General features: G+C 49.9%; 9 protein-coding genes across 9 annotated transcripts; 4 read left to right on the top strand and 5 right to left on the bottom strand.

Moving 5' to 3' along the window:
* Positions 1 to 206: 206 nt before the first annotated feature.
* BKA67DRAFT_658025 (actin-like protein 2) lies at positions 207 to 1,587 on the top strand (the record flags this gene model as incomplete). The annotated part of the gene is made up of 3 exons (XM_046107208.1): positions 207 to 225; positions 309 to 731; positions 857 to 1,587. The coding sequence occupies 3 exons, from the start codon at positions 207 to 209 to the stop codon at positions 1,585 to 1,587; spliced, it is 1,173 nt and encodes a 390-aa protein (XP_045960410.1).
* A 262-nt stretch (positions 1,588 to 1,849) lies between these two features.
* Positions 1,850 to 4,101, top strand: BKA67DRAFT_256375 (kinase-like domain-containing protein). Its single transcript, XM_046095792.1, has 2 exons — positions 1,850 to 2,416; positions 2,772 to 4,101. Exons 1-2 carry the CDS (start codon positions 2,320 to 2,322, stop codon positions 4,028 to 4,030), a joined length of 1,356 nt encoding a protein of 451 aa, XP_045960409.1. The 5' UTR covers positions 1,850 to 2,319; the 3' UTR covers positions 4,031 to 4,101.
* Positions 4,102 to 7,232: 3,131 nt separating this feature from the next.
* On the bottom strand, positions 7,233 to 8,135 carry BKA67DRAFT_592180 (ADP-ribosylation factor family-domain-containing protein; the record flags this gene model as incomplete). Its single annotated transcript, XM_046104810.1, has 3 exons — positions 7,233 to 7,396; positions 7,465 to 7,611; positions 7,886 to 8,135. The coding sequence occupies 3 exons, from the start codon at positions 8,133 to 8,135 to the stop codon at positions 7,233 to 7,235; spliced, it is 561 nt and encodes a 186-aa protein (XP_045960408.1).
* A 2,539-nt stretch (positions 8,136 to 10,674) lies between these two features.
* BKA67DRAFT_535036 (uncharacterized protein) lies at positions 10,675 to 11,163 on the bottom strand (the record flags this gene model as incomplete). Its single annotated transcript, XM_046099954.1, has 1 exon — positions 10,675 to 11,163. One exon carries the CDS (start codon positions 11,161 to 11,163, stop codon positions 10,675 to 10,677), a length of 489 nt encoding a protein of 162 aa, XP_045960407.1.
* Positions 11,164 to 12,343: 1,180 nt separating this feature from the next.
* On the bottom strand, positions 12,344 to 13,879 carry BKA67DRAFT_562738 (ribosomal protein L23/L15e core domain-containing protein). Its single transcript, XM_046102627.1, has 2 exons — positions 13,683 to 13,879; positions 12,344 to 13,294 (listed from the first exon to the last, which is right to left on the bottom strand). The coding sequence occupies exons 1-2, from the start codon at positions 13,763 to 13,765 to the stop codon at positions 12,604 to 12,606; spliced, it is 774 nt and encodes a 257-aa protein (XP_045960406.1). The 5' UTR covers positions 13,766 to 13,879; the 3' UTR covers positions 12,344 to 12,603.
* Positions 13,880 to 14,070: 191 nt separating this feature from the next.
* On the top strand, positions 14,071 to 15,670 carry BKA67DRAFT_562736 (FAM86A). The gene is made up of 2 exons (XM_046102626.1): positions 14,071 to 14,507; positions 14,667 to 15,670. Exons 1-2 carry the CDS (start codon positions 14,259 to 14,261, stop codon positions 15,453 to 15,455), a joined length of 1,038 nt encoding a protein of 345 aa, XP_045960405.1. The 5' UTR covers positions 14,071 to 14,258; the 3' UTR covers positions 15,456 to 15,670.
* A 912-nt stretch (positions 15,671 to 16,582) lies between these two features.
* On the bottom strand, positions 16,583 to 18,148 carry BKA67DRAFT_592177 (cyclophilin-like domain-containing protein; the record flags this gene model as incomplete). Its single annotated transcript, XM_046104809.1, has 2 exons — positions 16,583 to 17,990; positions 18,069 to 18,148. The coding sequence occupies 2 exons, from the start codon at positions 18,146 to 18,148 to the stop codon at positions 16,583 to 16,585; spliced, it is 1,488 nt and encodes a 495-aa protein (XP_045960404.1).
* Positions 18,149 to 19,357: 1,209 nt separating this feature from the next.
* Positions 19,358 to 19,870, bottom strand: BKA67DRAFT_535032 (uncharacterized protein; the record flags this gene model as incomplete). Its single annotated transcript, XM_046099953.1, has 1 exon — positions 19,358 to 19,870. The coding sequence occupies one exon, from the start codon at positions 19,868 to 19,870 to the stop codon at positions 19,358 to 19,360; it is 513 nt and encodes a 170-aa protein (XP_045960403.1).
* A 3,903-nt stretch (positions 19,871 to 23,773) lies between these two features.
* BKA67DRAFT_256221 (uncharacterized protein) lies at positions 23,774 to 24,172 on the top strand. Its single transcript, XM_046095791.1, has one exon. The coding sequence runs from the start codon at positions 23,888 to 23,890 to the stop codon at positions 24,122 to 24,124; it is 237 nt and encodes a 78-aa protein (XP_045960402.1). The 5' UTR covers positions 23,774 to 23,887; the 3' UTR covers positions 24,125 to 24,172.
* The last annotated feature ends 1,558 nt before the right edge of the window (positions 24,173 to 25,730 follow it).

Below are 25,730 nucleotides of genomic sequence, written 5' to 3'. Positions count from 1 at the left end.
ACTGCTACCACTGCTGCCGTTACTGCTGCTGTTGCTGCTAGTTCAAACCCCCCAGCAATCAAGTGGCCCAATTCGAGCTGCCTGGTCCATAGCCAACATTGCAAAGAGGCCGGCATTCCTCCCTCTAGAGTCACTCGGCAAACATCCAACACACTTCTTACCGCTTCTCGGTCCATCTCTGCTCTACGGGCTGTCTGTCTGTCATCATGTCGGAAGCTCCCATTGGTATGGCCCTGCCACGCTGCCTCCTGACTCCTGACTCTTGTCCTCTGCCGCTGTCGCGCAGCTCTAATCAAGATATCTCCCAGTTCTCGATGGCGGAACAGGTTTCCTCAAAGTCGGATACGCCGCCCAGAACTTCCCCGAGTTCCAGTTCCCCTCCATCGTCGGCCGACCCATCCTGCGATCCGAAGAGAAGGGTGTCGACAATGACGTAGTAATAAAGGATATCATGTGCGGTCAGGATGCTGCCGACGCCAGAACCATGCTCCAGATCAGCTACCCCATGGAGAACGGTATCGTCAAGAAGTGGGACGACATGCAGCACCTCTGGGACTACACCTTCTTCGAGAAGATGCAGGTCGATCCGAGAGGGCGCAAGATTCTCCTCACCGAGCCTCCCATGAACCCACTCAAGAACAGGGAGCAGATGTGCGAGGTCATGTTTGAGCGCTATGCTTTTGGCGGTGTATACGTCGCCATCCAGGCTGTCCTGGCCCTCTACGCTCAAGGTATGTGGCACCAAACCGCCAACGTCTTTGCTGCCGCCACGAAGGGGAAACAACAGAACACGGGCAGAACTTGAAACGGCGCTGGGCCACGAGGAGCAAGCTAATCGAATGTGTTCTCACTCTAGGTCTGAGTTCCGGAGTGGTTGTCGACTCTGGAGATGGTGTCACACATATTGTTCCCGTCTACGAGTCCGTGGTGCTGAACCACCTGACACGGCGACTGGACGTTGCCGGGCGAGATGTCACGCGCAACCTCATCGCTTTGCTCTTGCGACGTGGCTATGCCCTCAACCGAACCGCCGACTTCGAAACTGTCCGACAGATCAAGGAGAAGCTCTGCTACGTATCCTACGACCTGGAGCTGGACAAGCGTCTCAGTGAAGATACCACCGTCTTGGTCGAGAGCTACACCCTGCCCGACGGACGTGTCATTCGTGTAGGAAGTGAGCGTTTCGAGGCGCCAGAGTGTCTTTTCCAGCCTCACCTGGTCGACTGCGAACAGCCTGGCATTGCCGAGTTCCTCTTCAACACCATTCAGGCCGCCGATGTCGATGTGCGATCTTCACTGTTCAAGGCAATTGTTCTCTCTGGTGGAAGCAGCATGTACCCCGGGTTGCCAAGCAGATTGGAGAAGGAGCTGAAGCAGCTCTGGCTGACACGCGTGCTGGGTGGTAACCCCGAGCGCCTCAACAAGTTCAAGGTCAGGATAGAGGATCCTCCCAGGCGCAGGCACATGGTTTTCTTGGGAGGCGCAGTGTTGGCGAATATCATGGCCGACAAGGAGAGCATGTGGATCACCAAGCAGGAGTGGGAGGAAGAAGGCACAAGAGTGCTGGAGAAGTTGGGTCCGCGATAGAGCAGCCACTGGCAGCCAGCAGATGGCAGGGTAGAAGCATTATCTTTTGCAAGGAGTTTGCAGCATTCACAATCGAGAGGGGGAAAAAAAAATTTACACAAGACTCGGACTGAGTTTCAATTAACTTCACGATGCGGTGTTCGATCTGAACGCGTCTGTCAATATGAATTGACCGCATTCTCATGAATCCACTGAACGGGAGTCGAGTTGCCCCCTAAACGACTGGCGTCACGCCACATGTCATCCACTAGCCACACTTTGGCTTTGGACCACCTGAACCTCTGTTCTCATACTCTCTACCAAACTCATGTCCGTTTGTGGTGCATAGCTGCCTTTACTTTGGCTAACGCATACTCTGTTTTGCCTGTATGATTTCTCGTCCCAGGCGTTCGTTATACGTCACCTAATCTCCTGAGGCGCGCCCCTCATTGTAGCTCTCAGTACTCGTCAGTTCCACGTCGCCGAAGAGGTACATTCAAGTCCCCACTGACTCGTAACCTTTCGGATATCGACCAGGATCTGTCGTATCGCAATCATTGACAGAGCAAGTTCAGACTTGCAATATCGCAAGTCTTTGGCTACCGGCTTCTCATCAAGTTTGGTTTCTCAAGCACCACCTCTGATGAGGCGGTGGTGAGCCCGGCTGGTTGTAATTGTTTAATTTTCCCCTCTCCGCGTATCTGCCGGCTTGCCTTCCGGCTCACCTTCCGGACCCGCCTGCCGCTGGTCAGGATGAGCCTCACAAACCCGCCAACGGGAGCTTCTGGTCCCGGCTCTGTCTCGGGAAGGAACCAAGGCCTGAAGAGGAGTGTTCAGTCTGCTTTTGAAGGTACATGCTCTCGCCCTTTCCCTGTATTGAGATTCGTGTTGGGGGCCAAGTAGCCTGTACCTCATGGTCCCAGGTCGTCTCAGCTCTCACCTTCCACTTTGTCCACCGCCTCCTTGCTCCTTCACATGTGCTGTATCTGTCGATTTGGTGCTGTTGGAGAACTTTCTTTCGCCACGATGGAAGATGACTTGTTTATATCGTATCCTCTTACTTTTTATCGAGACTGGCCAATCGCTCCTCGACGGGTCTACCCTTGCGAGCCTATCGTCTCTCTACGCGCACCTCCACGTCACCGTCAGCATTTCTTCATTTCACTTATACTCAGGGGAGCCGTTAAGCTGACATTCATCCGTAGATCCCGCAGATCGAGGAAGTGAACCATATCAATCCAAAGTTAGGGTTGTGGACAAGTACAAAGTCATTGGTTTCATCAGCAGTGGTACTTATGGACGAGTGTACAAAGCCGTCGGTCGCCAGGGCCAGCCCGGCGAGTTTGCGATCAAGAAATTCAAACCTGACAAAGAGGGAGAACAGATCCAGTACACGGGAATCTCTCAGTCGGCGATTCGCGAAATGGCTCTCTGCTCGGAACTGGATAACACAAATGTTATTCGTCTTGTGGAAATCATCCTCGAGGACAAGTGCATCTTCATGGTGTTCGAATATGCCGAACACGACTTACTTCAGATCATACATCACCATACGCAGAACCCAAGACATTCCATACCGCCGGCAACAGTCAAGAGTATCATGTTTCAATTGCTCAACGGCTGCCAGTATCTCCACAACAACTGGGTGTTGCATCGCGACTTGAAACCGGCCAATATCATGGTCACGTCCGCAGGTCAAGTCAAGATTGGTGATCTCGGTCTTGCAAGACTATTTTATAAGCCTTTACATAATCTTTTCAGCGGCGACAAGGTCGTCGTCACCATATGGTACCGCGCGCCAGAACTCCTGCTGGGAAGCCGGCAATACACACCTGCCATCGACATGTGGGCCGTCGGGTGCATCATGGCCGAACTGCTGTCGCTGCGGCCAATATTCAAAGGAGAGGAGGCCAAGATGGACTCGAAGAAGACGGTCCCATTTCAGCGGAATCAAATGCAGAAGATCGTCGATATTATGGGCTTGCCAACCAAGGAACGCTGGCCGTTCCTCACAAGCATGCCAGAATATACAGCTTTGAATACTTTACAACCACCGATGCTGCAGCCTCCTGGTTCACGACACCATAATAATTCATCAGCATCAACGTCACATCTGGAGAAATGGTACTACGCAACGATCAACGGTCAATCCACCACATCTTCGCCGAGCTCCAATGGTGGTCTGGCTTCCTTGGGGGCGGAAGGCTATAAGCTACTTTCTGGGCTGCTTGAATACGATCCTGAGAAGCGACTTACCGCTCAACAAGCACTACACCACCCTTTCTTCACTACCGGCGACAAAGTGAGTAACAACTGCTTCGAGGGAATCAAGACGTCATACCCAATGCGCAGAGTTAGCCAGGACGACAATGATATCAGAACATCGTCATTACCAGGTACGAAACGAAGCGGGCTACCGGACGATAGTCTCGTGAGGCCGGTGAAGAGGGTCAAGGAGGCTTGAATGGTGTTGCAACTTTGAAGTTGGTCCGCGGTCATGTGCCTATTGTAGTAATGGTGGGCTCTCTATAACATCCCTCGTAGTCATTTATATACGGCAAGGCTCAAAAGGAGATGGCTTTGTAGCACGTAGTTATTTATACTATCATGCACTGATTACCGTGGGATGAAATGCTGGCTTCTGGAAGAGGTTTACTGTAAAACACTTATATTTATACAAGTCGCTCATATTTACCACACCTCGTGAAGGCACACCTGTCTATTCACCTCACTCTTCATGCTGGTATATCGGTCTAGATAACGTTATGTTATGGTGGGATTAAGTTATAGGCCTCATGTGTGATCCTCATCAGTTGTGTTATGACTGCTTGATTAGGTTGAAAAGCAAGCAAATTTGGTGGGTGGGGCTTGAGAAGAGGTAGAGGTGACATTTTATGTTCTATCATTGGCATGATTAATTGACAGAGTGATGTAGGAAGGTAATCCCAGAAACTGTATCTAGTTCTTCACCATTCTCCTAGACGATGAACGAGGCAATTCATGTTATCGAAAGTAGCTACAAAGATTGCACTTGCCTTAACAGTTCCCTCATGACAGCTATGTCAGGTTATTCTCTGATCGTGATAATGAATTAGGAGAAATAGCAAGAGCTTGCAGTTACCAAAGCCAACACCAGAACCTGGTATTTCACGCTGACTACTTGGCAGTGACTGGCTTGTGACCCTGGACTTTTATGGCTGATTCACCTTCGCAGCCATATATTCAGAAGTGATCAAGAGATCTAGGTCACTAAATCAGGATGCTGCCAGGAAAAGAATTGAAGCTGGTCGATAAATACCCTCTTCGGCCAAGCCTGAAGCGATTCATACTGTACGAGTCATGGAGCAGCTTTCAACACGGCCATAAATGGTTGGTCGTTTCAGATAAGGTTTCCACTCTGCTAAAAAGATATTGTGACTTGATCTGGCAATATCCTCAGCCCTAGGGGTTTCGTTTCGGAGAAAGGTCATGGACGGGTTTCCCACAAACATCTCAAAGCTGAAGACTGGCATCTTCTCTCCGCAGTGGCTTGAGAGCAAGGATGTGATGAGTGACCCTGATTCACCGTTCTCAGGGACGACTTGGGAGGCCAGGTTGAGCTGGAGGTTCGAGAAGAATGTCTTACCAGAGTCAGGGAGGGGATCAAGATCTAACTTACAAAAGAGATACGAGATGAGTGCATGGCCCAAGCCACGGCTGAATTGACAGCTCAGGTTGAACGGGATGTCCGCGGGGAATGCCTCACTCATTAATGCCTAGGCGGTATTGAGAGCGCAGTTTGAGAGCGAGGTCCGGAACGAATGTCTCGCCTGAACGAAGTTAGAGCTGCGACAGGAGATTCAATCTGAGATCTCAGATAACCACATTGCCACGATTGATGCGCAGCGCTGTATTCAATCTCAAACCTCTCAAAAGCAGAACCCGGCTCTCTACGATAAATTAGGTAAACAGGAAATGAGACTTCTAGAGTTCAAGAACGATATCAAGCGAGCTGCTCCTCAAGCCTTGCAACTGGCGCGTAAGGACCTACTTATTAACATGCCTCCACCACGTCGAAGCTCTGGGGCCTCTTCGAAGAAGCTGTAGAAAAATAATATATAGTGTGAAGTCAGCACACTCGGATGTTTGATTCGCATATCATAGTATTTGCTTACCAATCGCGTTGTTCCGAACAGTCCTGTCGACATAGCGTCGGTGCACAACGTGGCATATGGCAGGCACCAGGTGAAGTCCATGTGGGGAGAAGCGTACACGGCCCTTGTGAACGGCCTTCCTGTTCTGCCCCGAGGACAGCTCGTATCACACAGCCCGACCTGTCTTACGTCAAAAGGATGATCGGGGACATATTTACGCAGTTCTAGCACGTCCAAAATTCAGGCTAGGCAACAGCCTAGCCGAGGCTACAAAGGGTCGGGGTGAAGGTCGGGGTCGGAATAAGAACAACCAAAGTCTGTCTATATAGCTTACTGGGTAAGTGTCTGGCACTAGAACATGTCCTCCCTCACAACATTTGTGTCAATGGCTGATGGTACTGGGTGAGTTCTTACACCGAGTGCTGTGGGTGGCTCTCAGAAGAGACATACTTGCTGACCGTAGACACAATGCACCAGTACTCGAAGTGGCTGCAAGATCTAAGGACCGAACTGGATAGACTGATGAAACAGTTGGTTTAATCATGGCGGACCCAGCTTGCTACCAGTGAAAGATACCATTGCACTCTGCCGAACATGGTCTCTGGCATCGTCCAATACCCATGCTTTGTCCTGACTGTCTTCAGTACTGAACTATCGTCAGTAATTGCACTGGTAGTACGCCTGGATACTGACGTAGGACAGCCTAGCGAGAATACTTAGGATTTGCTGGCCTTGATTCCACGCCTTTAATCATCGAACTCTGAGATGCAGGGTATGGATTGTACCTCAGTAAAAACGCCAAGTCCCTGGCGTCTTGGATCAGGGTCAGGGTCAGGGTCAGGCGTGCGGCTCATGCTGCCTGCACAGAAGGCAGGACAGAAAGAGTCATAAATGGCAACATGTAGGAGTAGTCATGGTTTGAGATAACCTGATAAACGGGCGGGGAATTGACAGATGTAACCCAGATATGCGATTTCGACGATGCTGCATGAACTTGAGTTCTGCGAAGTATCAACAAAAAGAACGTCAAAAGTCGAGCCACTTGCGTCCCATTCATCTCGTCCATAGTGCATAACAAAAGGGGGCCTGCACCAACAGCCCGTATTACAAACATTATAGTACAACTCAGTCCGCCTCCTATCCTGTCGCTCGCTAAGCTCCCTGGCGAATCTGTCAGTCGTGCCACCTCGGAGAATATAGCACAAGGTAGATGACAGGGACCGGGTGCAACCTCATGACAAGTACAATGGCAAGGAAAGATGTAAAGAGCAGTATATAAGGTCATCCATCGTCCGCCATCAGCATCAGCACATAATCCAACTTGTTGTGCTCAGCGATCAATATCTTGGGTATCAACGAGGTTTTCTCCTTCTCCTTGGGGTCTGGAGCCAATAACTTCCCCTCTTTGTGTTATCATCGGTTGTCCTTTCGGATATTATTAGGTTGAATTCGTTGGAAGATTTGTTGAGATGAGCCCAGCTCGTACTCGGCGATACTCTTCTCCGGGTTTGCGTCTCAGGCAACCAGGGTATCCTATTTCTTGGCCGGCGCAGGGGAGGCCTTGACGTTGTTGGAGAGCCAGGCCAGCCCCTCGATGAGGCCATCTCCGGTGGTGGCGCAGGATGGCATGACGTTCCAGATCTTGTCCTTGAGCTTGCCGAGTTCGAGAGCCTTCTGTACTTCTTCTGGCGTCATGGCTGTTGAAGGGTAATCAGTATGGGCGCGCAACTTGGAAACACGACAAACGGAGGAGGGTTCGACTTACCGTCTCTGATATCCTGCTTGTTCGCGAACACCAGTAGTAAGCTGTCCTTCATTTCTCGGTCGTTGATGATGCGGTGGAGTTCTTGCCGAGCCTCTTCCATCCTTGCCTTATCCGAGGAGTCGATGACGAAGATGAGACCCTGTGTGCCTGCGTGAGAGAGAGCTGTCAGCGGTTGTTTCCGCGACACTGCTATCGCTGTACTAATATCCATGGGCTATAGGGGCAGGTCGCGTGCCGAGGCCGGCGGGGATATGCTCGGATGTGCCATGTGCGGTCCCACTCTCTCTTCAGCAGTAGAGTGTGAGACCTGCTTGACGAGGCATCAGAAGTTCCCCGCCGTACGTCCCTGTTGCATGTCGCGTGGCGTGGCATGGCATCCGCGCGCTTGAAAAGCAAGCAGCAGTTACATAACTTGACTTACCGCTGAAGTAATGTCTCCAAAGAGGTCTGATCTTGTCCTGGCCACCGACATCCCAAACATTGAACTTGACATTCTTGTATGTAACCGTCTCGACGTTGAACCCGACCGTGGGAATGGTAGTCACGCCCTGACCGAGCTTGAGCTTGTAGAGAATAGTCGTCTTTCCGGCGGCGTCAAGTCCCAACATGAGAAGTCGCATCTCCTTTGATCCGAAGATCTTGCCCATCATTTTGCTGAATTGACCACCCATCTTGGCGGGTTGACCTAGTTCGGCGCGTTGCCGTGATTCGTGGTGATGGTCGAAGTTGGTTGTTGGGATACGATGTTTCTCCTTGTCGGCGGAAGAGGAAGCAAGGACGGTCGGCGCTCAATTGTACCACTCCTTGGACAGCACAGCACAGCACAGCCTGGTTAGAAAGAATGGACGGTCTCGTCGTCGAAACCGGGAATGGCGGAGTTGGTACCGAGAACTGAATGCGTGTTGTTGTAGGGCCAGTTGGCGGTTGGTGAAAAAGGAAAAAAAGGGATTCCAAAGCCCCGGGTTCAAGTTGACAACGACAGGGTGTATAAAAAGTAGTGGGCTCAAGCGGGTTCAAGTTTGTTGACTTGCTGTAATGTTCCAATGATTTTGATTTGGATATCGGGCGGGAACCAAATGCAGCGACAGGAGAGATTGGAGCAGATTGGAGCAGATTGCAGCCGTTGGCTGACTTTTAGTTGGTGGGCTACGCAGGGAACAGGTACCTGAAGATAGCGCTACCGACTGACTTGCCAGCCCAGCATGTATCGTAGTGTCGGTTAGTGTGGTCATTCAGGTACCATGTGCAAAGAGAGACCCGACCGTCATGTTACATTTACGGTCGCGTTCGCCCTTCTCGTGGACACGACGCAGTCACTTTGTTTGGTTTCGGTCATGCGTGCTTCATGCTACAGCACAAGTGCCATGTCGACTACTGCCGAACCCAGTCTCAATGATAAGTACAAAGCGTGTGGTAAGCACACCTAAGGGTGACAAGACATGATCCGAAAAGCTCCTCGAATCAAACTGTATTTTAATCTCCCGCAGCCGTAGCCGAGTGTCGCAGAGAAACTTCTGTCAACCCGGAACATTTTGGTATGCGGAATAAAGATCGTCGCATCAGGGACCTTGCAGCTTGCACGTAGCGAGTTTAGCGCCCCTGACCACTCCCTGTCTGCCCTGGTTCTGCTGCAAGCCTCTTGGCCCTGCTGCAACTCTAGCGAGCACGTCCCCCCGAAACGCCCTAAGAGCTTCTACGTCTTAGCGCACAGGCTGGCCTCACATTGGCGCAGAGCGGTTTGTGATTGCGCCCCCTCCCCCTGTCTTGAATCATTCGGGATATTGCTGATCCATTCAGACAACGCTGAACACGCCAATATTTCCATTCCTCGAAAAGTCCACACGGCTACGAGACTGCCTCTAGAGAGTCTGACGAGTTGACACCTGAAAAATGCGAATACCAAGGGCCAAGATGCGACACATGTAGCATCCGAGTTCTCGAATCATTACGAGCTCAAATCTCCATACAATTAGGCCTCAATGTTCCCATTTAAAAGGCCCCCCATGGCCCACCCGGAGCGGTCAGCATAACATCTAAACCGAACCACGACGCTAAGGATGCGCGAAGAGGGATCCAGGGGTAAGGCACCCCCAACTACCGTCACGAGACCGAAGGTCGTCTTATCTCCGATGCATTGCATCGAGGACGTAGTTATACGGATCCGTATACTCCCCTTGCAGTTTCTCAACTATTGCTACAACTTCAGCGCCGTATCCAGGCCTACAAGTACTTTGCATACCTAGTCTAGCCATTCGTCGAAACCCCAGACCCGTTATCATTTAAATTCCGCCCCCGGCCTCCCCCCTCCCCCCTAGCGGTAAACCTACGCAGTCTCCTACGCCGTCTGAGAACACACGCAATATCCAAGGAGGGCAGAGAGTACCACTAACATGTTATGAATGAGAGCATTGCGAGGATCTAGGTTTTCCCAACGTTGCGAACAAGGTTACAAGAAATTTAGCAACTACAAATATGCCGGAACCACACATTTATAGATATTAATTCGTTTAATTAGAGGGGGATCACACGAGATTGAGCATCTCTCTCAACCAGAAGATCCTCCTCGATAAATCTTGACGCTTTTTTCGAAAACATGAACGACTTTCCGGCATGGCTTTTGGAAGATAATGGACGGACCAGCCGCTCAGCCGTGCCGGGTGGTCAGTTGACCACTGATTCTGATGCCCGCCATGACACTGCTGCCGATGTGGTACATATCCGCGCCAGATCATCGGGGTAAAGAAAGCAATAGCCTCGCCACGGACCCGCAAGGGTATGTTCTACGCAAGAAGACCGAGTCCGGAAATGCCTTGAATGCTGCTGGATTCGAGAAAGTGCTTGGGGGGGGGGGGGGGGGGGGGGAATGCGCAGAGTACCCCATTCTGGGTACCCGGCGTAAGTATTACGGGTGGCATCTTCACAGCAGATGCCATGATCAGCATCACCAGTGCCGTGTATACTTGTGTATTGGCTAGAAAAGTATCAAACAATATTCTCTCAACTTGAACTATACATGATGTACTTTCATGTATGGAGCAGGGCTAGTTACTTTCTCCTCCAAGTGCTGACCCAATGCCAGGGCGCCTTTACTCTCAAAGTATCTACCATCGTTACAACGGCCCCTTCCAATATCCTATCATAGTATTCAGAACTTCATGTTGGTCGACATGGCAGCCCAGCTACCGCATTCCTTGTGCAGCCGCACGTGAATCATGTCCCCATTACGACCGCTAACGCCGCAATGGCAGCCATCGTACCCCAGGCGGCGGCTTTTCTGCTACCATACCCACTCCACGCTGCGTTCATACTGGCATCCAAGATGGGCTCATGCCAGCCGCAATGCACTGTAGACGGCCAAGTCACGCATGTGTAATAAGTCGTCTGCCTGAATTTTGCACCCACTTCTGCGACCGCTGTTTCGCTTTCAGGCTCGAAGAAGACGCCGCCGGCTGCTGGGGGAGGCGTCACCTTTGGGACGGGGAGCGTGTATTTTGTCGTCGTGTTCCTCTGGCAGCCGGATCCCGTCGGTCTTGTGAGTGACGCCACTGGTGTCGGGTGGTGGAGGCCAGTTCCTCGGAATGTCGGTATGGCCTGAAGAGACAATGTATCTTTGCTCGGGCTGGGTGACATGGCTGTGAAGGGACTCGCATGTACCAGGGCTGCACCGAGTATGATGAGATATGTCACCATGGACCTCATTTTTGCAGATGTCGCACAGGTTTCCTCTTGGCGCGATTCGTGTAAGGTCCCGCGCCTCTGCTTTCCCAGGGTCTATCGATCTCAGATGGAAAGGACCAGCCTGGGTACCAATTATGGACAAGAATGTAAGAAATGGCGATGACTGACAAAGATATAGGCCCAAACCAGTGGGAGTCACGGCTGTAAAACAAGCAAAGAACGCAGAGGCCTCAAGAGGGCAAACCGAAAAGAAGTGTCGAGAACGAAGGCTCCAGAGTTGGCCATCAGAGTTTCCATGGCTTGCCTATATCTTCGCAAGTTTCGCCGGGAAAGCATATCAATGATGGAATTCGGCAAGCAGTGCCGTGACTCGTCAAAGCAATTTCGGTGGTCCAGATCCAATCACCTCCGCCCGGCATGCTTACAATTTTATGCCTACGATGCATGCACTAGCACATAAGCCTGGCCCCAAGAAGCGTTTTTGGTCACACAGCTAGAAGTTGTTGGGTATAAGATCCCATCTTTTAGGAGGTGTGTAGGTGATAAGGTGCCAGCTCGAACCTAAGGCCTCAAAATGGGTGGCCAGGAGGCCAGTGTTCCACCGCCAAGCTTTCTCCCTGCATAAGCTCCACGGCGCATTGCAGCGAATCAGAGCTAGTGAAATGATGATTGAATGGTATGAACTTGCTTCGCGGCCGACGCTCAAGCATAAAAATCCCAGGAGCAAATGGTCATACATATCGAACAGTATTGAGTCTTAGCCGATGGGTTCTGGAGTCTAGGAGTCATAACAACTGGGGACTTGTTTGTCTACTAGCTTCTCAGTTGTGTGTGTTCTTGAGGTATTTGCCTTGACTCACCGCTGGCCATTTGCCATTTACAAGATAGCCAACAAACCCAGCTGGTTTCCTTGAGATTTTCTAATAGCTTCGCCCAAGCATTCGCTGTAGAACCTGTCATTGTGGCTGACAACGTCTAACACGAGCCTTTGTTGCTGCTGCGGGATGGGCGGTTTGTAGCTGTGGTATTCCTATCATTCGAAACAAGACACGCCGTTGTTCATAATACATTAGGCATAGATATGTAGGACTCTCTGGAGAAAAGGTGAGCAGCTGTCGAGAGGAATGTAACAATCCTTGGATAAGACACGAGTACGTTCTTGAGATAACCAACACGTTTTCAGTATTCAGAAGAAGTGCGACCTCGGTTTTGAATAGCTGCGGTAGCGAATAACAAGATGAACCTGTCGTTGAGGATATCCTTAGATGAATGCCTGTGGAAGCAGAGAGAAATGCCTTTTTGGGTGACATGAAGGCTTACAGAACGCACGAAAGATAATATTATGCCTTACTCTCATCGACTTGTTGCCGGAAGCGCAAAACCATGGACGCATATGACGAGTCAATCAACAACCCATCTCCACGTCCTGGCACGTATCCATGTATCAGGAGTTTGGAAAGCTCAAGCGAGTTGACCATGGGAACATACATTTCTGGCATATATGCTATCGAGAAATGGCAGGAAATCATCGAATTCATTCCGAAACGCCTCATGTGAAACCGAGTCTACCAGCTGCAAATTGAGAAAACCGGAGACCAGTGTATGTACGGACCGAGTGGTGTTCACGTCCATGCCCGTTGCTTGGAACCACCACCATGTAATGCACAGATGCCAGCCAAATACAATGCCGAGAGCCAAACCCAGTCCGCGAAATGACCAAACACCTTTTCCTTGTTCGAAAAAAAGCGATCCGTTTATTTCTCCTTCTTGGCCTTGGCGCCCTTGACCTTGGCCGTACCACGCAGGGTCTTTTGTCGGTTCTTGCGCTGCTTGCCTGTGGAGGGAGAGAATCAGGTCAGAAGGGGCAGTCCAGGGAAGAGACCAGAGGTGGAAAGATAGCATACGTTGCTGTCTCGAAGCGCGCTCGGGCTTGGTGCCGAGACCAACTCTGACAAGTCTATAGAGGGGCTCAAACTTCTTCATGGCCTCGGGAGAATCGTAGACGAGTGCGAAGCCAGTGGTCTTGCCACCACCGAACTGAGTGCGGAGACCGAAGACAGAGATCTGTTCCTTCTGAGCCTTGTACAGGGCGGAGATCTTCTCACGGAGCTGGTCCTTTGAGATGTTGGCGCGGCCAGGGTGCAGAATGTCACTATTGAAGAGCGAAAAATGTCAGTAAAACAGAATTTCACTCGACCAGAACATGTGCAGCAGACGCCCCGACCACCAGTCTTCCACCTCTTGCGACAGTATTTGCCATTCGCCACAACGCACTGCGCACCGTCTGTCGCTTGGAAAATAACGGGGCGTTGAATGAAGCTGTGCATCAATCGCTCGTCGTTGCTCGACGCTCGAAAGCCCAAGACAAGACGATGGGTGATGATGCGCACAGGGCGGAGTACAATCGTTTGGTGCATAGGCTGGGGTTCCTGTCGCTTCGCTGGAGTGCGCTTGGCTGGAGAAATTGGAAAAAAAAAATCTTCTTCTTTCTGTTGCCCTCGGGGGAAAAACCCCTCCTAAAAATTAAAATAAAAACTCACACGACCATCTGCTTGCGACCCAAAAGAGGGTTGCGGATGAACTTGCGAGTTCGCAGGGTGACGGGGGAGTCGGAGTCAGCCATCTTGACGATCAATCACCCAGTTCTTTGTCGATTAGTTGTGAGAGACCGTTGTCGAATTGAAGATGCTGTGCTGTGTTGTCGGGTTAGTAAAAGGTGGTTGCAAGTGGCAGGTCGTGGGAATAATTTTGATGGAGTTTTCGGGTTTCCTACAAGCGGCAACAGCTTTTGGTGGAGGGGCAGCCACACCCATGGGCGTGGGCCAATGGACAAAAAGCACAGTCCACCTTTGAAGAGACTAGTCTAGACTTAAAAGTTAGCTGGAGCAACCCGACTGGAGGTCTCTGCTGTGCGTAACTTGATTTGTGCATCAGCCAATCCGCGTCAATGCAAAGCACAGTTCAGAATAGGGTTGTCACAATACTCCGCTTCAATAGCAGCGGAAGCGTGATTGGCGATGCATGATGAGTTGAAAGACTATTCAAGGTCGTCCAGGTAGGCAATCAATGTTTATCCGTTATTCTCCAATCTCTGCACCAAACAGCGTCCGCCCATAATGGCAACTGCGAAGACGCTTGAACCCGACAGCGTTGCTCGCTTCTGTCGCCAGTACCTTCAACTCGAACGTGAGCTTGACTTTCCCGAGTCGAGTCTGCTTCGAGAGGAACTCATTCAATCCACAATCTATGACAGCATCTTTGCCGATGGGGCTGTCCCATATCCTCCACCTCCGCGCTATCAGCTCCGAGTCCTCAAGGAGCTCGTGTCAAGGATCGAGAACAGCATTGAAGATTGGGAACAGCATGTATGTAAGCCTCTCACTCACTCATACGCCGGACAAGCAGACATGATATGCGCCTGAACCCGCCAGGTTCTGCATCTCTGTTGTTTGGCCTTCTTTTCTTCTTTCCTTCTTTCCTTCTTTATTTCCTCCTCTTGCATCTCGCCTGACTCCATTTTCCAGGGAGTGTCGGACGACTTGATGGGGCGTTTCTCTGAATTCCTTGCATCTCCACTTCCATCTGAGGCCGACGCTGCTCAGCAGAAGTCCTATGTCACCTACTACTTGTCTCTGCTCAGTGGAGTGGACCAAGTAGAGTCTCACGCCTCACCGGACATCACGCTCCTTGAGTCGCGCAGCCTGATTTCTGCCTCTGGCACCACCGGACTCAGAACATGGGAAGCTGCACTTCATCTGGGACAGTATCTCTCCAGGAACCCCACCCTGATAAAAGGCAAAGGTGTCCTGGAACTGGGTGCAGGAACTGGTTACATCTCGATACTGTGTGCCAAATATCTGTCTCCTCGTCAAGTGATTGCCTCTGATGGCTCGGATGATGTTGTCGCCAACCTTCCAGAGAACTTCTTCGTCAATGGCCTTCAAGGTTCCGGCATCATCACCGCCATGGATCTGAAATGGGGATATGCTCTGGTAGGCACGGAAGAAGCAGCTTGGAATGGTGGCAAGCCGATTGATGTCGTCCTTGGAGCAGATGTCACCTACGATGAGAGTGTCATACCGTCACTGGTCGGTGTCATTGGCGAGTTGTTTGATTTGTACCCAGCTGTCAAGATCCTGATAGCTGCGACGGAGAGAAATCGTAAGACTTATGAAGCTTTTTTACGCGTATGCGAGCAAAGGGGGTTCAAGGTTCGGGAAATTGAGTTCGATCTGCCACAGAGGCAATCGCAGACAGGCCCGTTCTACAACGACCAAGTACCTATCAGGATCTGTGAGATCGCAACTGCCTAATAGCATGATTGTCAAGATTATACCACAAGCCCAGGCCATGTTTGCTTTGAAGCTCAATTCAGTGTCCAGTCAACAGCTTAATGCCAATGTCGGCGTTTCCCTGAGCAATGGGTATGTCGTATTGGTATGTGGGGTATCGACAGCATCACACTGTGACCTCTAAAGGAAGCTGGCAATCGAAATATTGTCAAGGCTACAATAAGTCAGCTTCTTGGGCAAACTGTTGGCCAGTTATTCCGACGGTCATATAGGTCTTGCGTCTTCTACTGCTGTTGTTTGGCAGTTTTCAATGAAGAAATCTCCGGGTATTCTGCAGTTGTCAAGTAGTAAACGAGCTGCGTATACCCATTCTCCCACGACACGGTATTACTTCTCAACAGGCTGAAAGCCGAACATGCGCTGGCCGCCGTGATCCGGAACACATGTCTTTCGTCGCTAAGGTTAGCCTTAAGTATCCATGGAAAGAGGCTCACGGTCAAGTCCTAGACTAACGGCATCGCATTGGTAGTATTGTCTCCTCGTAGCAAGTAAGGTTTGACACTAGTAACGTCTGGATGATTATAATTTTCGAATGCCAGTGCGCAGGTCTCAATGCGACACTCGTATCTTGGGAGGTTGAGGTAAAGAAATCTAAGTCTAAATACCCCTTTATAGGTCTACCATCATTTAGCCTTACTGGTCCCCAGAACCCACCAAGGTGGGCTTTTCCTCCCGTGTCAGACTCTGCGCTACCAAATTTCATTGTTCGTCGGGGTTCATCGAGGCAGTTCTTTCAGCATATGCCGGGAGAACTAGGTTCTCTTGATCCCTAGGATCCGGCCACAACCCCTTTCAATCTGGATTATCAGGTTTAAGCGTTCCAGGAGCTGGGACCGCACAGAACAACGATTTGAAGTACATGTGTTTTCAGGGCCCAAACACGCAATCTTTGTGATGATCCAGCTGTTGACCAGAGCTACCCTTTGGGACTGTTGCTCTGGCAGGTCGGCGGAACGTCTGGAGGGTCGCCAAGACGAAAAAAACAGTTTCAGTTAGGGCCGTGTAATCCGATTGAGAATACTTATATTTATACGAGTATAGCTCTGTAGAGCATGTCGTATATTGATTGTGACCGGATTGTGCACTTTTCATCTTCTCTGCGAATCGCCGTAACCTCTACCTCTGCCTCCATCTCGGTCACGATCCCGCCTATCGCGATCGGCGTGTCGAGCTCTAGGCCGATCGTCCCTTCTTTTGTCATCATCCCTACCCCAGCGATCCTGATTGTCGCGATAAGTGTCTCTTCTAGGGCTTCGACTGCGACTTCGCGTCCTGGCCTCCTTGTTCCAGTCACGTCTGTCGCCGCCCCGTCTCCTGTCTTGACCTCTCTCGGGACGACCAGTATCCTGTGGCCTACTGTCTTCGGCGTCATCCTCAGGAGCATTTTTTGCATCGCTTCGTCCCTCCCGGCGGCGGCGCACATCATCTTTGTCGTAGACCATGCCGTACTTGCCATTGCGATCCTCATTCTCTCCCCTGTCCACCCTGTATTTGCGCCACTTCTCCAGGCCTTCAACACCACCCCACCCACCGCCGCCAGATGTACGCGATCTCTTGGCATTCTCGCTGCTTCGCCATACGTCGCTGAGCTTGCTCACACTCTGAGAAAAGTCGACATGTATCCTCCGGTCGTCAATCAGTACACCTTGCATCTTGAAGTAGGCGGCCTCGGAGGAGGCTTTTTCCTCAAACTCGATGAAGGCATATTGCAGGGAGTCGCCCGTCTTCTTGTCACGAATCACCTCGCAACTTAGAATCTTGCCGAAACGGGAGAATATGAGTTCGAGATCCTCGTCGCGGGTCACCGGGTTGAGCTTGCACACGAACAGGACATTTTCGGGAGGTTTGACTTCGGCGAACGGCAGATCGCCCATCATCTCGAGTGTCAGTGCCTGGGCGCGCGCCTCGGCCTCGCGCCGCTTCTTGGCGGCTGCCTCCTCGTCGACCTCTTCATTCAGGTCGGCGTCGTCGGCTATTCGTACGGTGGCAAGTTGCGCTTTGCTCGGCGGTGGGCTGGAACTCGGCTCCCTTAAGCCTGCGGGATCGGAGTATGGGTCGTCGAGGACTACCGTGTGTTTGATCCGTATGTCGACTAGTGGCTGGCCATCCTTGTCGGTTATGGCGCCGTTGATCTTCTCGAGCGCATCGAATCCCTCGACTACCTTGCCGAATATAGATGCGCGGCCATCTAGATAGTCCGTGTTGTCCCCCAAGGTGACTATGAACTGGCTGGCTGCTAGTCTCACGTCGGGGTCGGAAGGATGTGGTGCTGTGGCCATAGAGACTGTTCCGCGCTCGAGATGCTTCAGCTTCGGGTTGAAGGTCGCAGGAAATGTCCTCTTGGACGAGCCTGAGAGCAACCCCCATATCGACGAGCCACCATCGGATTCTTTGGAGTTGGGACCCAGAGGGTCACCAGTCTGAAAGGAGAAGTTGGGTTGAACGGAGTGGACGGGAGAGAAGTTGTAGTATTTGGCCTTGCAAAGTTTGAGGAAGCTAGAATAGACAATGTTCAGTTCAGCAAGATGTCTTGTCTTGGGGGACAGGAAAGTCATGGGCCTTCGAGATGCTTACTTTTCGCACTCCTTGGGCGCGTAGTCAACCAACAGGTCGATCACGATGTCGCCTAGGCTGGTCTCTAGAAGGACCGACATGGCGGGTCGCTGGCTTGAAGTGCTGTACTCGACTGCTGCAGTTTAAATCGAATCCATGTCATCCGCATGCGTCAGTCATAAGATGATAGGTTTAATGGCAGACAACTGATGCAATGCTCGTTGCGAACTTTGAACCTTGACGAAGGTCGAGTGAGAAGGCTGACCTCAAAAGTTTGAAGAGTGACGCCCCATACGATAGCTTTCTTCCGGCAGTTGAAGCTCTTTGCAGGTCTACGTTGGGGGTGGGGGTTCAGCCTTGTCAAGCGCTGTAAGAGAATGCGGCATCCACGAATAGTGGATATAAACTGCTGAGAGCACCACCAATAAATAGTGCCGCCCACTAGAGCAAGCTTAGAGGCGTCGAGTTAGCACACTCACTTGAGCTGCATGGGGAAATCCATTACCCCCGGAGAAAAGCACCGGATGACTTGATAAAATGGAGCACCACAACTGCATCAGTCGTCATCAATGAGGGTCATGCGAAAACGAGTCACGAAGATACTTTAGTACGAAGTATTTTTAGCGATCGACGTCGTGGTCAAAGTTTACCCGTCAACGCTTTTGTTGTTATTGTCCTCGGGCAAAACAAAGCAGCGTGGATCAGTTCGCCTTGAATTATTCTTCCTGTGATACCACTTACCTAGCTTCACTGCTAGTGAAGACATGGTTCACACGTTTTAGGGTCCCGACCCGGAGAAGTTGCCTGAGCTGCATAAGACAATGGGAAAATATCAGTATGGATGTTCGGCAGAATGCTACTACAAAAGCGCGAGGAACGACAGGATTGAACGAGCTTAGGTTAGCCAAGATGCGAACGTCTGTCAGTTCGCATGATGCACTTGAAAATCATTGTCTGAAAACGTGGTACAGCCGAAAATTATTCAATTGTGGATGTGACTTCATCCATGCCTAGGCCATGGACCGTATATGCTTACTCCCAAGGCGCCTGCTTTTCCATGCCTTGCTCACGGCGACAGTGAAAGAATCCTCCCAAACACCACCATCGCACATCACGGTATAGAGTGGTATCTAAAACAAAATCCAGTTGCGCCGTATACAACCCCAACAGCCAGTGCGTTGAGCACATATGCAATCCCATGACGCCAATGCTATAATCAATGCTAAGGTGAAGCAGGCGTGTTTCTCTTTGAGCCGAAGAAGAAGCATCTGTTTCTCAAAAGACGCCTGCGGCTAGTTCAAGTCGACCTTCTAGTCGGTGCTTCCATTGCTTCTCCTGCGTCTGCCAGTCCGCAATTCTCTCTCCGTATCCATCAGCCTGGTCTGTACCCATGTCCTCATGTTGCGATCCTTTCGCACAGCCTCGCTGTTGAGGAGCTCTGTCAAAGCTCGCTTGATACCCTCATTGACATCGCAGAGCTTCTGTTCATCCGCCGCCATCACACCCACGATCTCTTCGTCAAGCACTGGCTCCAGAGCGCCGGGAAACGTGCGACTGCCTGATCGGTGTGAGTGTCCCGAAGATCGGCGGTGGTTGCGAGATGGTGACGTATGCTTGCTTGATAAAGGGCTGAGAGTCACCGATCGTGTAGGGGACAGCGAAGGCGAGGTCACCGCTGTTGATGAGGCATGTGAGTACGTGGGGCATAGCTCGTGCATGTGCTGTCGCAGCTCTTCGTGCTGTCCCTGAAGAAGTAGGTATCTCTGCATGGCGAAGTCGCCGCGGCTGCTGTGAGATTCGTATTCCATCATTTGTGCTGCCATTGTGGTGTCCATTTGTATATGCATGTATTCCAGTGGTTGTCTACGTGGTATGGCTAATGGCGAGCGCATCGGATATTGATTGTATTTGACCTCAAAGTCGTGCAATAACTATTTCGGTCGTCTGTGAGACGGGAGGAAGGGTCGGTGTAAAACAGGTGAGTAGCTTTTTGTAGGATAGAATGGTTGTGGGTTGTTGATCGATCACTTCTATAAATGGTTGCTGTATCGGAGTATAAAGTGGGTTCAGCTAGAGTTGCGGGTTGACTGCCCTGTCGATCTCAATTGCTATCTCCACGTTGATTGCCGATGATAATTGTGCCGTTCGATCCAGCGGTAATAGTGACGTAGATTTGTAGGTGAATCTATCGCCACAAATACATAAGAGTTGAGAGATCAGGTAGTTCGTGAAAGCAAACAATGGGGGTTTTCGTTGTGCGATGCGCTGCTGGACGTCCGCTGGAAACAATAGCAGGCTAGAGGCGCCCTTTTAAGTCTTATCTCGGGCAGCAATCAAGCAAATCAACGAGCATGCAGCTCGAGGACTAGTGATTCGTAGCGACAACTCAAATTGATACAGCCACAGAAGCGGATTGGTTAATGGTGGCGCAACCTTGTTCAAGAACTGCGCTTGTAGCCTTGACTTTCTTGAATCAAGACGATCCAAGAGGGGAAGCTGTTGAAGGTCGGGGATGTCCTAAGCTTGAGCCTGGGCGGAAGCTGGTCTAGATTGGTCCGGTCTATATGTCGCTGTATGTAGAAACTCAATGCGAGCCGGTTTATCCTTGACCGGGTTGCCGAATGCCGTAGGAAAACGTGAGCTTTGTCTGTTGTATTGTAGTTCTGTATTTCAACGGAGAACGGAGAACGGAGAAGCTACAGAATAAACCAAGATCGTTACACTGAAGATTTGAGATGAACCCAACGCGATGGACCACAGAGTCTGGACTGTCTGGAAAAAGAAAACGTCCGAGTAGTATTACTGCTAGTAATGTCCGAGTGGATTTGATGCTGATTCCAAAGCGCACCAAGGCGTTATCTGATAGCTATTTGGATGGTGAGAGCAGAAATATCCGAGGAGCCTCACAGGTTTAGCTGTGTGGGTGTAGCTGAATTATTAAGTAGTGCAGAGTATAGACTGCAAGGAGAGAGAGGTGCGGCAGGTTGCAGCGAGAGTAATAGTTTGGGGTGAGCTGTTCCTGAAATGTAAATGCCTCGGGTATGATCCAAGCTGAACACTGGCTGCTCTAAATCGATAAGGGGTCTGTCCAACCAAATGTTGTGGCGTAGTGGTAAAGGGAAATTGCGTCTTTGCAATTACCAATTTCACGATAATTCGCTTCTAGACGAAGTGGTCTCGGGGGTTTATTGGCAATATCCGCAATAGTGTTTGTGGGCCAGGGGAGAGATTGGACTCTTGAGACGTTGCGCACAAGTCTGACGGTATCAAGGAGGTCGCAAATGATGAAACCCTTTTTTCGTTTCTTTTTTCTGCATGTATATGGTCGTTTCTTTGAGTCTGATGTATGGAGCTGCGGTCGTCAGACGTGCGATGTGCTGGGGCCACTAGTAATGTACTCCATAGATGAACTCCTCAGTTGTGGATGTTAGCGGGCAATCATACAAGCCAGCCCGGACGTTTTTTCGTGGAGGTCTGGGATGGGTAGCAGAATTCGTAAGGAAGGCGAAAATAATCTTGACTTGAATCGGATATCAGTGGCTTTTCTGGGCTGATGGTGTGCCCAAAATCTTCTTTAGGACGTTGGGACGCATTTATGGTTTATCAATAGTGAGCTTTACTGCATCAATGTGCATACGCAACATGCCACTGCTACATCCAGCTTGATCCAGGTAGCTTTCCCGGCAATGCAAGGTTATCTGTTACATGAGGATCGCGGAGAACAACGTCCATTTTCCCCCACCCACCTTTTGCAAGTTGTACTAGTTGCCTGTCATAAGCCATGGGATGATATATTCCCTTCCCATTCGTGTTCGTGGTTCAATACCGTGTCAGATTATGACGTTGCTCTGCCAAACTGGGAGCCATTTTGATCAGAGATCGAAATAAGCCACAGAGCACGCAAAGGCCATGTGGCTAACCGAAACATGGTTGTAATCCGAATTGATGTCACTAATTGCAAGGGTCAAGCCACTAGAACGGTCTGGACCCGAACTGTCGGAATGCCCACAAGTTTCAAGTGCGAGGGGCAGATTGAGATTTACGAAGCAAGTGCCCACCCGCGGCTGTCAACGTCTTCAATTTGATGCAAACCTCAAGTGTGAGGGCGGAATGTCACGAAGCCTAACTGTCAAAGTAATGTTGTTCGCCGCAAAACATGGAGGAGTCCTACCAATTTCACCTTGTCTCCTAATCACATCTGAAAATGCTGCGCCTTCTCTCAGTTAGCTTGGACGGGATTGCACCTAGCTCTTCCAATGTCGCTCATGGGGAGCCCATCAGGCGGTAGGAACTGTAATGATATCATCAACACTGCCAGAGAGAACAAGTGACCAACCGATGTCTTAATGCTGATGGATCCTGAGTTTTGCGGAAGGAAGATGCCTAGATTCATATTGCTCCAACAGGTTTATGGGGGAGTGCCGGTTTTCCAATCATGGACAAAAGTAATTGGCTGATTGGCAATCAATGCCAGACCTCAGGCCCCTGGGCTGCCTGGCCCGTCGCGTGTCAGTCGGGAATCCATCCGACGTAGCCTTGGCAACAAATCGACCAAATCATCGCGCTGCAAGCTATGCTTGATCGACAGTGCATGGGATCACGATTCATAACCGGTTCCCGTGGGAATCCTCTGCTTCTACAATTGGATTTTTCCAACTACTATTTTGTAGTGCGACAGGGCAGGAACTCCGTACCTGCATTCAATTGTGGCTGAGGATTCTCGCACCCATCAGATGTAGAATCCATCACCACCGCATGTCAATGATCCCATGTTCTGGTCACTGGCTGGGGTACAGCATCTCGATCGCTTGATTGATTGCATGACCATGACCATGACCAACCGCCCAGACAACCCTTCCTGTAGAGAGCAATGTTGAAATCCGAACATGCGTACGACACGTCATTGTTTATAACGAATACTTTAAGCATCACGGCGCACGTAATCAGCTTTGGGGTATGACTTCATCTCGTTAGAGGCTGGCTGGTCTTTCAGTAGCATATTTGTGTTCAAAGTCAAGATCTGGCTGGTATACTGATCTTTCGATTGTGAGGCGAAATAAAGACTCGAACATGGGGGGATCTCGCAATGATGTACATCACTCGGGCCATTTGGTCCGGCCATTTGGTCCGGCTGAGCTGAGCATCCTCGGATTACATCATACACCAAAATTGCACCCATTTTTCCTTTGATCGACAACAAGATCTCTGTCATAAACATCATATTCCAATTATTGGAGGATTACATCCGAGTGATCCCTAGTCAGGAGCAACCGTACACCCATTGCCATATGGAAGGTTGGGCTGTTGAACTTGGTCCTGTCTCACTTCCGCTCGACCAGGCTGAGTAGCCATTGACGTTGGATACAACGACCGGCGCCGCACAGTTAAGTCAAGATATGGGTACATGACTCAAAACCCACACTATCAGCCCTTTGGTTTGGTTTGCAATGAATCAAACATTGTCAGGTGTTCCAGGTGTTCGGTACAAAGACAATTTTCGGCATTTTAAATCATCCAGTATGTTACGGAATCCTTGTTCGGCGTTCCCTTCAGCAGCCGCTTTGGTTTTCGGGCCAGCCGCGATGAGGATAGAAATTTTGGAGTGCTCATGATTGTCAGCCAAGGTCCTCGTAGTCTGTGACCGGCGCTTCAGCTCAAGCCCGCTACAGTAAGACACTGGGCCGTATAAGACTCTGGATGGTATAGGAATCCAGATGTATTTGTCATGGCTGGAAGTGCGGTATAGTATTAATTGCTTCTGTACTGAGGTATTGACTCAAATCAGCCAGACCGTTCGCTCCTCCTAGATGGTTGCTAGTCTTGATTCATGAGCACAATGTATGCCTAGGTCTCAGATGTATCGAAAATGGCCACTTTTCATTCCGTGTTTCGTCTCATGTGCAACGGCGGTACTACGAAATATTATCCATATGTTGGTCAAACCTAGAGCATTCAGCTGTATGTTAGACCTGACATGTACACATCGAGTTTCGACCCTCTCTGCTCTCAGTAAGCCACACGGCATCATATTTGCAAGGCAATGTAGGGGAATGCAAAGAGGATATGACATCATATGATAATCTGAGGTCAATAATTTTACAACACGATCAATTTTTGAGGTTTGGTATTCAAAAGGTCGGTGCAGGCTTAGAGGGAACCCCAATTGGAATACATCACCTTGTCATATCGTACGAATTGGGAGAATGATGTGTAGCTTGAAGGCCCTGACCTGTGATGCATTTATACTTACGATGGAAAAAGTAGATATGGAGGTCTTTGAAGTACTGCATGGCACGTGATATATAGTGAGCATGGGTATTGCCAATAATATGGATTGTGGTTTAATTTTGACCGCGTAATTGTTTAGGGCTGTTGTGGTGACCAAACATCGCTGGTGCTCTATCAAGCTGTCCGTTACATGCAGCTGTTATTGTTGTTATTGTTCATAGTGAATGGTATAAAGTAACCCCCCGAAGAGAACAACCACGTACGATTCATGACTATAGATTCGTTAGTGCCACTATTCGAAGGTTAACCATAATCTTTACTTCCTGTACCAAAGCCTGTCCTCTTGATGCCGCTTGCCTGATTCAGTCACCTAGCCCACGTTTCTGTTTACAATTGTTTCTCAACCAATACGGAAGCCTTAGGGATACCGTCGGAGATCCGAAGTCCTCTTGTTTGCATATGACAAATTACGGGTTGTCTTCCTGTAATCACACGGCGTAGCATCGATCACTGGAGACGCTCTCGCCACATCTGTCTCGATTCTGATCCAGACCATGAGTCTATTCTTGTGGTGGAAACAATTATGCGAAGACACAGAGTGTTATGAGATGCTGTAACTTGTCTAAGACGAAAATGTTGAGAACGACTCAACAAGGACGGTGAGTATTGACGTCTGCAATGGCAGCAATTTTACATGTTTTGAAGAGTTCGGACGCGCTGTTGTGTTCGGTCATTTCCTTTTTACAACGACCACCTATCGTGCTGGTGAAATACTAGAATGTTTTTCCCTTGTACGTTTGATCATTCGCCTGGTGAGTTATTTCCTCAAGTGATCGGAATGCGAATATATTCAACAGTGTTCCTGTGGAGAGTCGTAGCTACTGCAATGTCACCAATGCCTCACATATGCATTGTTGATGGTTCGTTGTTCGAGCTAGACAGTAGCTACATGAACATCAAGAGGGCAATGTAAAGACGTAGCGTCATCAAGACCGAGTTGGTTATTGGGGCATATATAACTATTAAACTTGTAATTTGTTTCCTGTTATAACCAAAAGCAAGTTGCACCACAATAACCAACATTTAGTACCAGTAAGGCCCGGGGAATTGATAATATTAAGGGCCATACATAAAGCTTGAGGATTTACTTCCATTTAAGAGTTTACGCATGAGCTATGCCATTTGTTTTCTTGTGCAAAACTCTCGCAATGGTGACATCGTAGCCATATCCTTAAAACTTTGGAGCAATGCAAGTGACGCATACTGTTTGATCAATGGATCAGGGGACTCGTTATCCAATCTATCTATTTGAATCCCTTTTGATTCAGAGCCCTTCCCAAGACTACAAGTTCCGGAGTTCGATGCATTGTCGCTGCCACTGCTTGGTACAAAGCGTACAATCAAGGACTTTGCGAAAATAGTCATGGTTCCACCTTCCCGCCGAATGCCGTCGCT

This window comes from Truncatella angustata, assembly GCF_020726525.1.
Source record: "Truncatella angustata strain MPI-SDFR-AT-0073 chromosome Unknown BKA67scaffold_3, whole genome shotgun sequence".
In the NCBI taxonomy this organism is placed as follows: Eukaryota; Fungi; Ascomycota; class Sordariomycetes; order Amphisphaeriales; family Sporocadaceae; genus Truncatella; species Truncatella angustata.
Note: the sequence above shows the minus strand (reverse complement) of the source record. Positions and strands in the feature narration are given on the sequence as shown.

What these genes read in the sequence shown, in the direction of transcription:
- BKA67DRAFT_256375 (XM_046095792.1), top strand. Translation starts at nt 2,320, where the DNA reads ATGAGCCTCACAAACCCGCCAACGGGAGCTTCTGGTCCCGGCTCTGTC. An exon ending in TGTTCAGTCTGCTTTTGAAG is followed by an intron (nt 2,417 to 2,771) that starts GTACATGCTCTC and finishes ATTCATCCGTAG; the next exon opens with ATCCCGCAGATCGAGGAAGT.
- BKA67DRAFT_562738 (XM_046102627.1), bottom strand. Translation starts at nt 13,765, where the DNA reads ATGGCTGACTCCGACTCCCCCGTCACCCTGCGAACTCGCAAGTTCATC. An exon ending in GGTCGCAAGCAGATGGTCGT is followed by an intron (nt 13,295 to 13,682) that starts GTGAGTTTTTAT and finishes GCTCTTCAATAG; the next exon opens with TGACATTCTGCACCCTGGCC.
- BKA67DRAFT_562736 (XM_046102626.1), top strand. Translation starts at nt 14,259, where the DNA reads ATGGCAACTGCGAAGACGCTTGAACCCGACAGCGTTGCTCGCTTCTGT. An exon ending in TTGAAGATTGGGAACAGCAT is followed by an intron (nt 14,508 to 14,666) that starts GTATGTAAGCCT and finishes TCCATTTTCCAG; the next exon opens with GGAGTGTCGGACGACTTGAT.
- BKA67DRAFT_256221 (XM_046095791.1), top strand. Translation starts at nt 23,888, where the DNA reads ATGCCTAGGTCTCAGATGTATCGAAAATGGCCACTTTTCATTCCGTGT.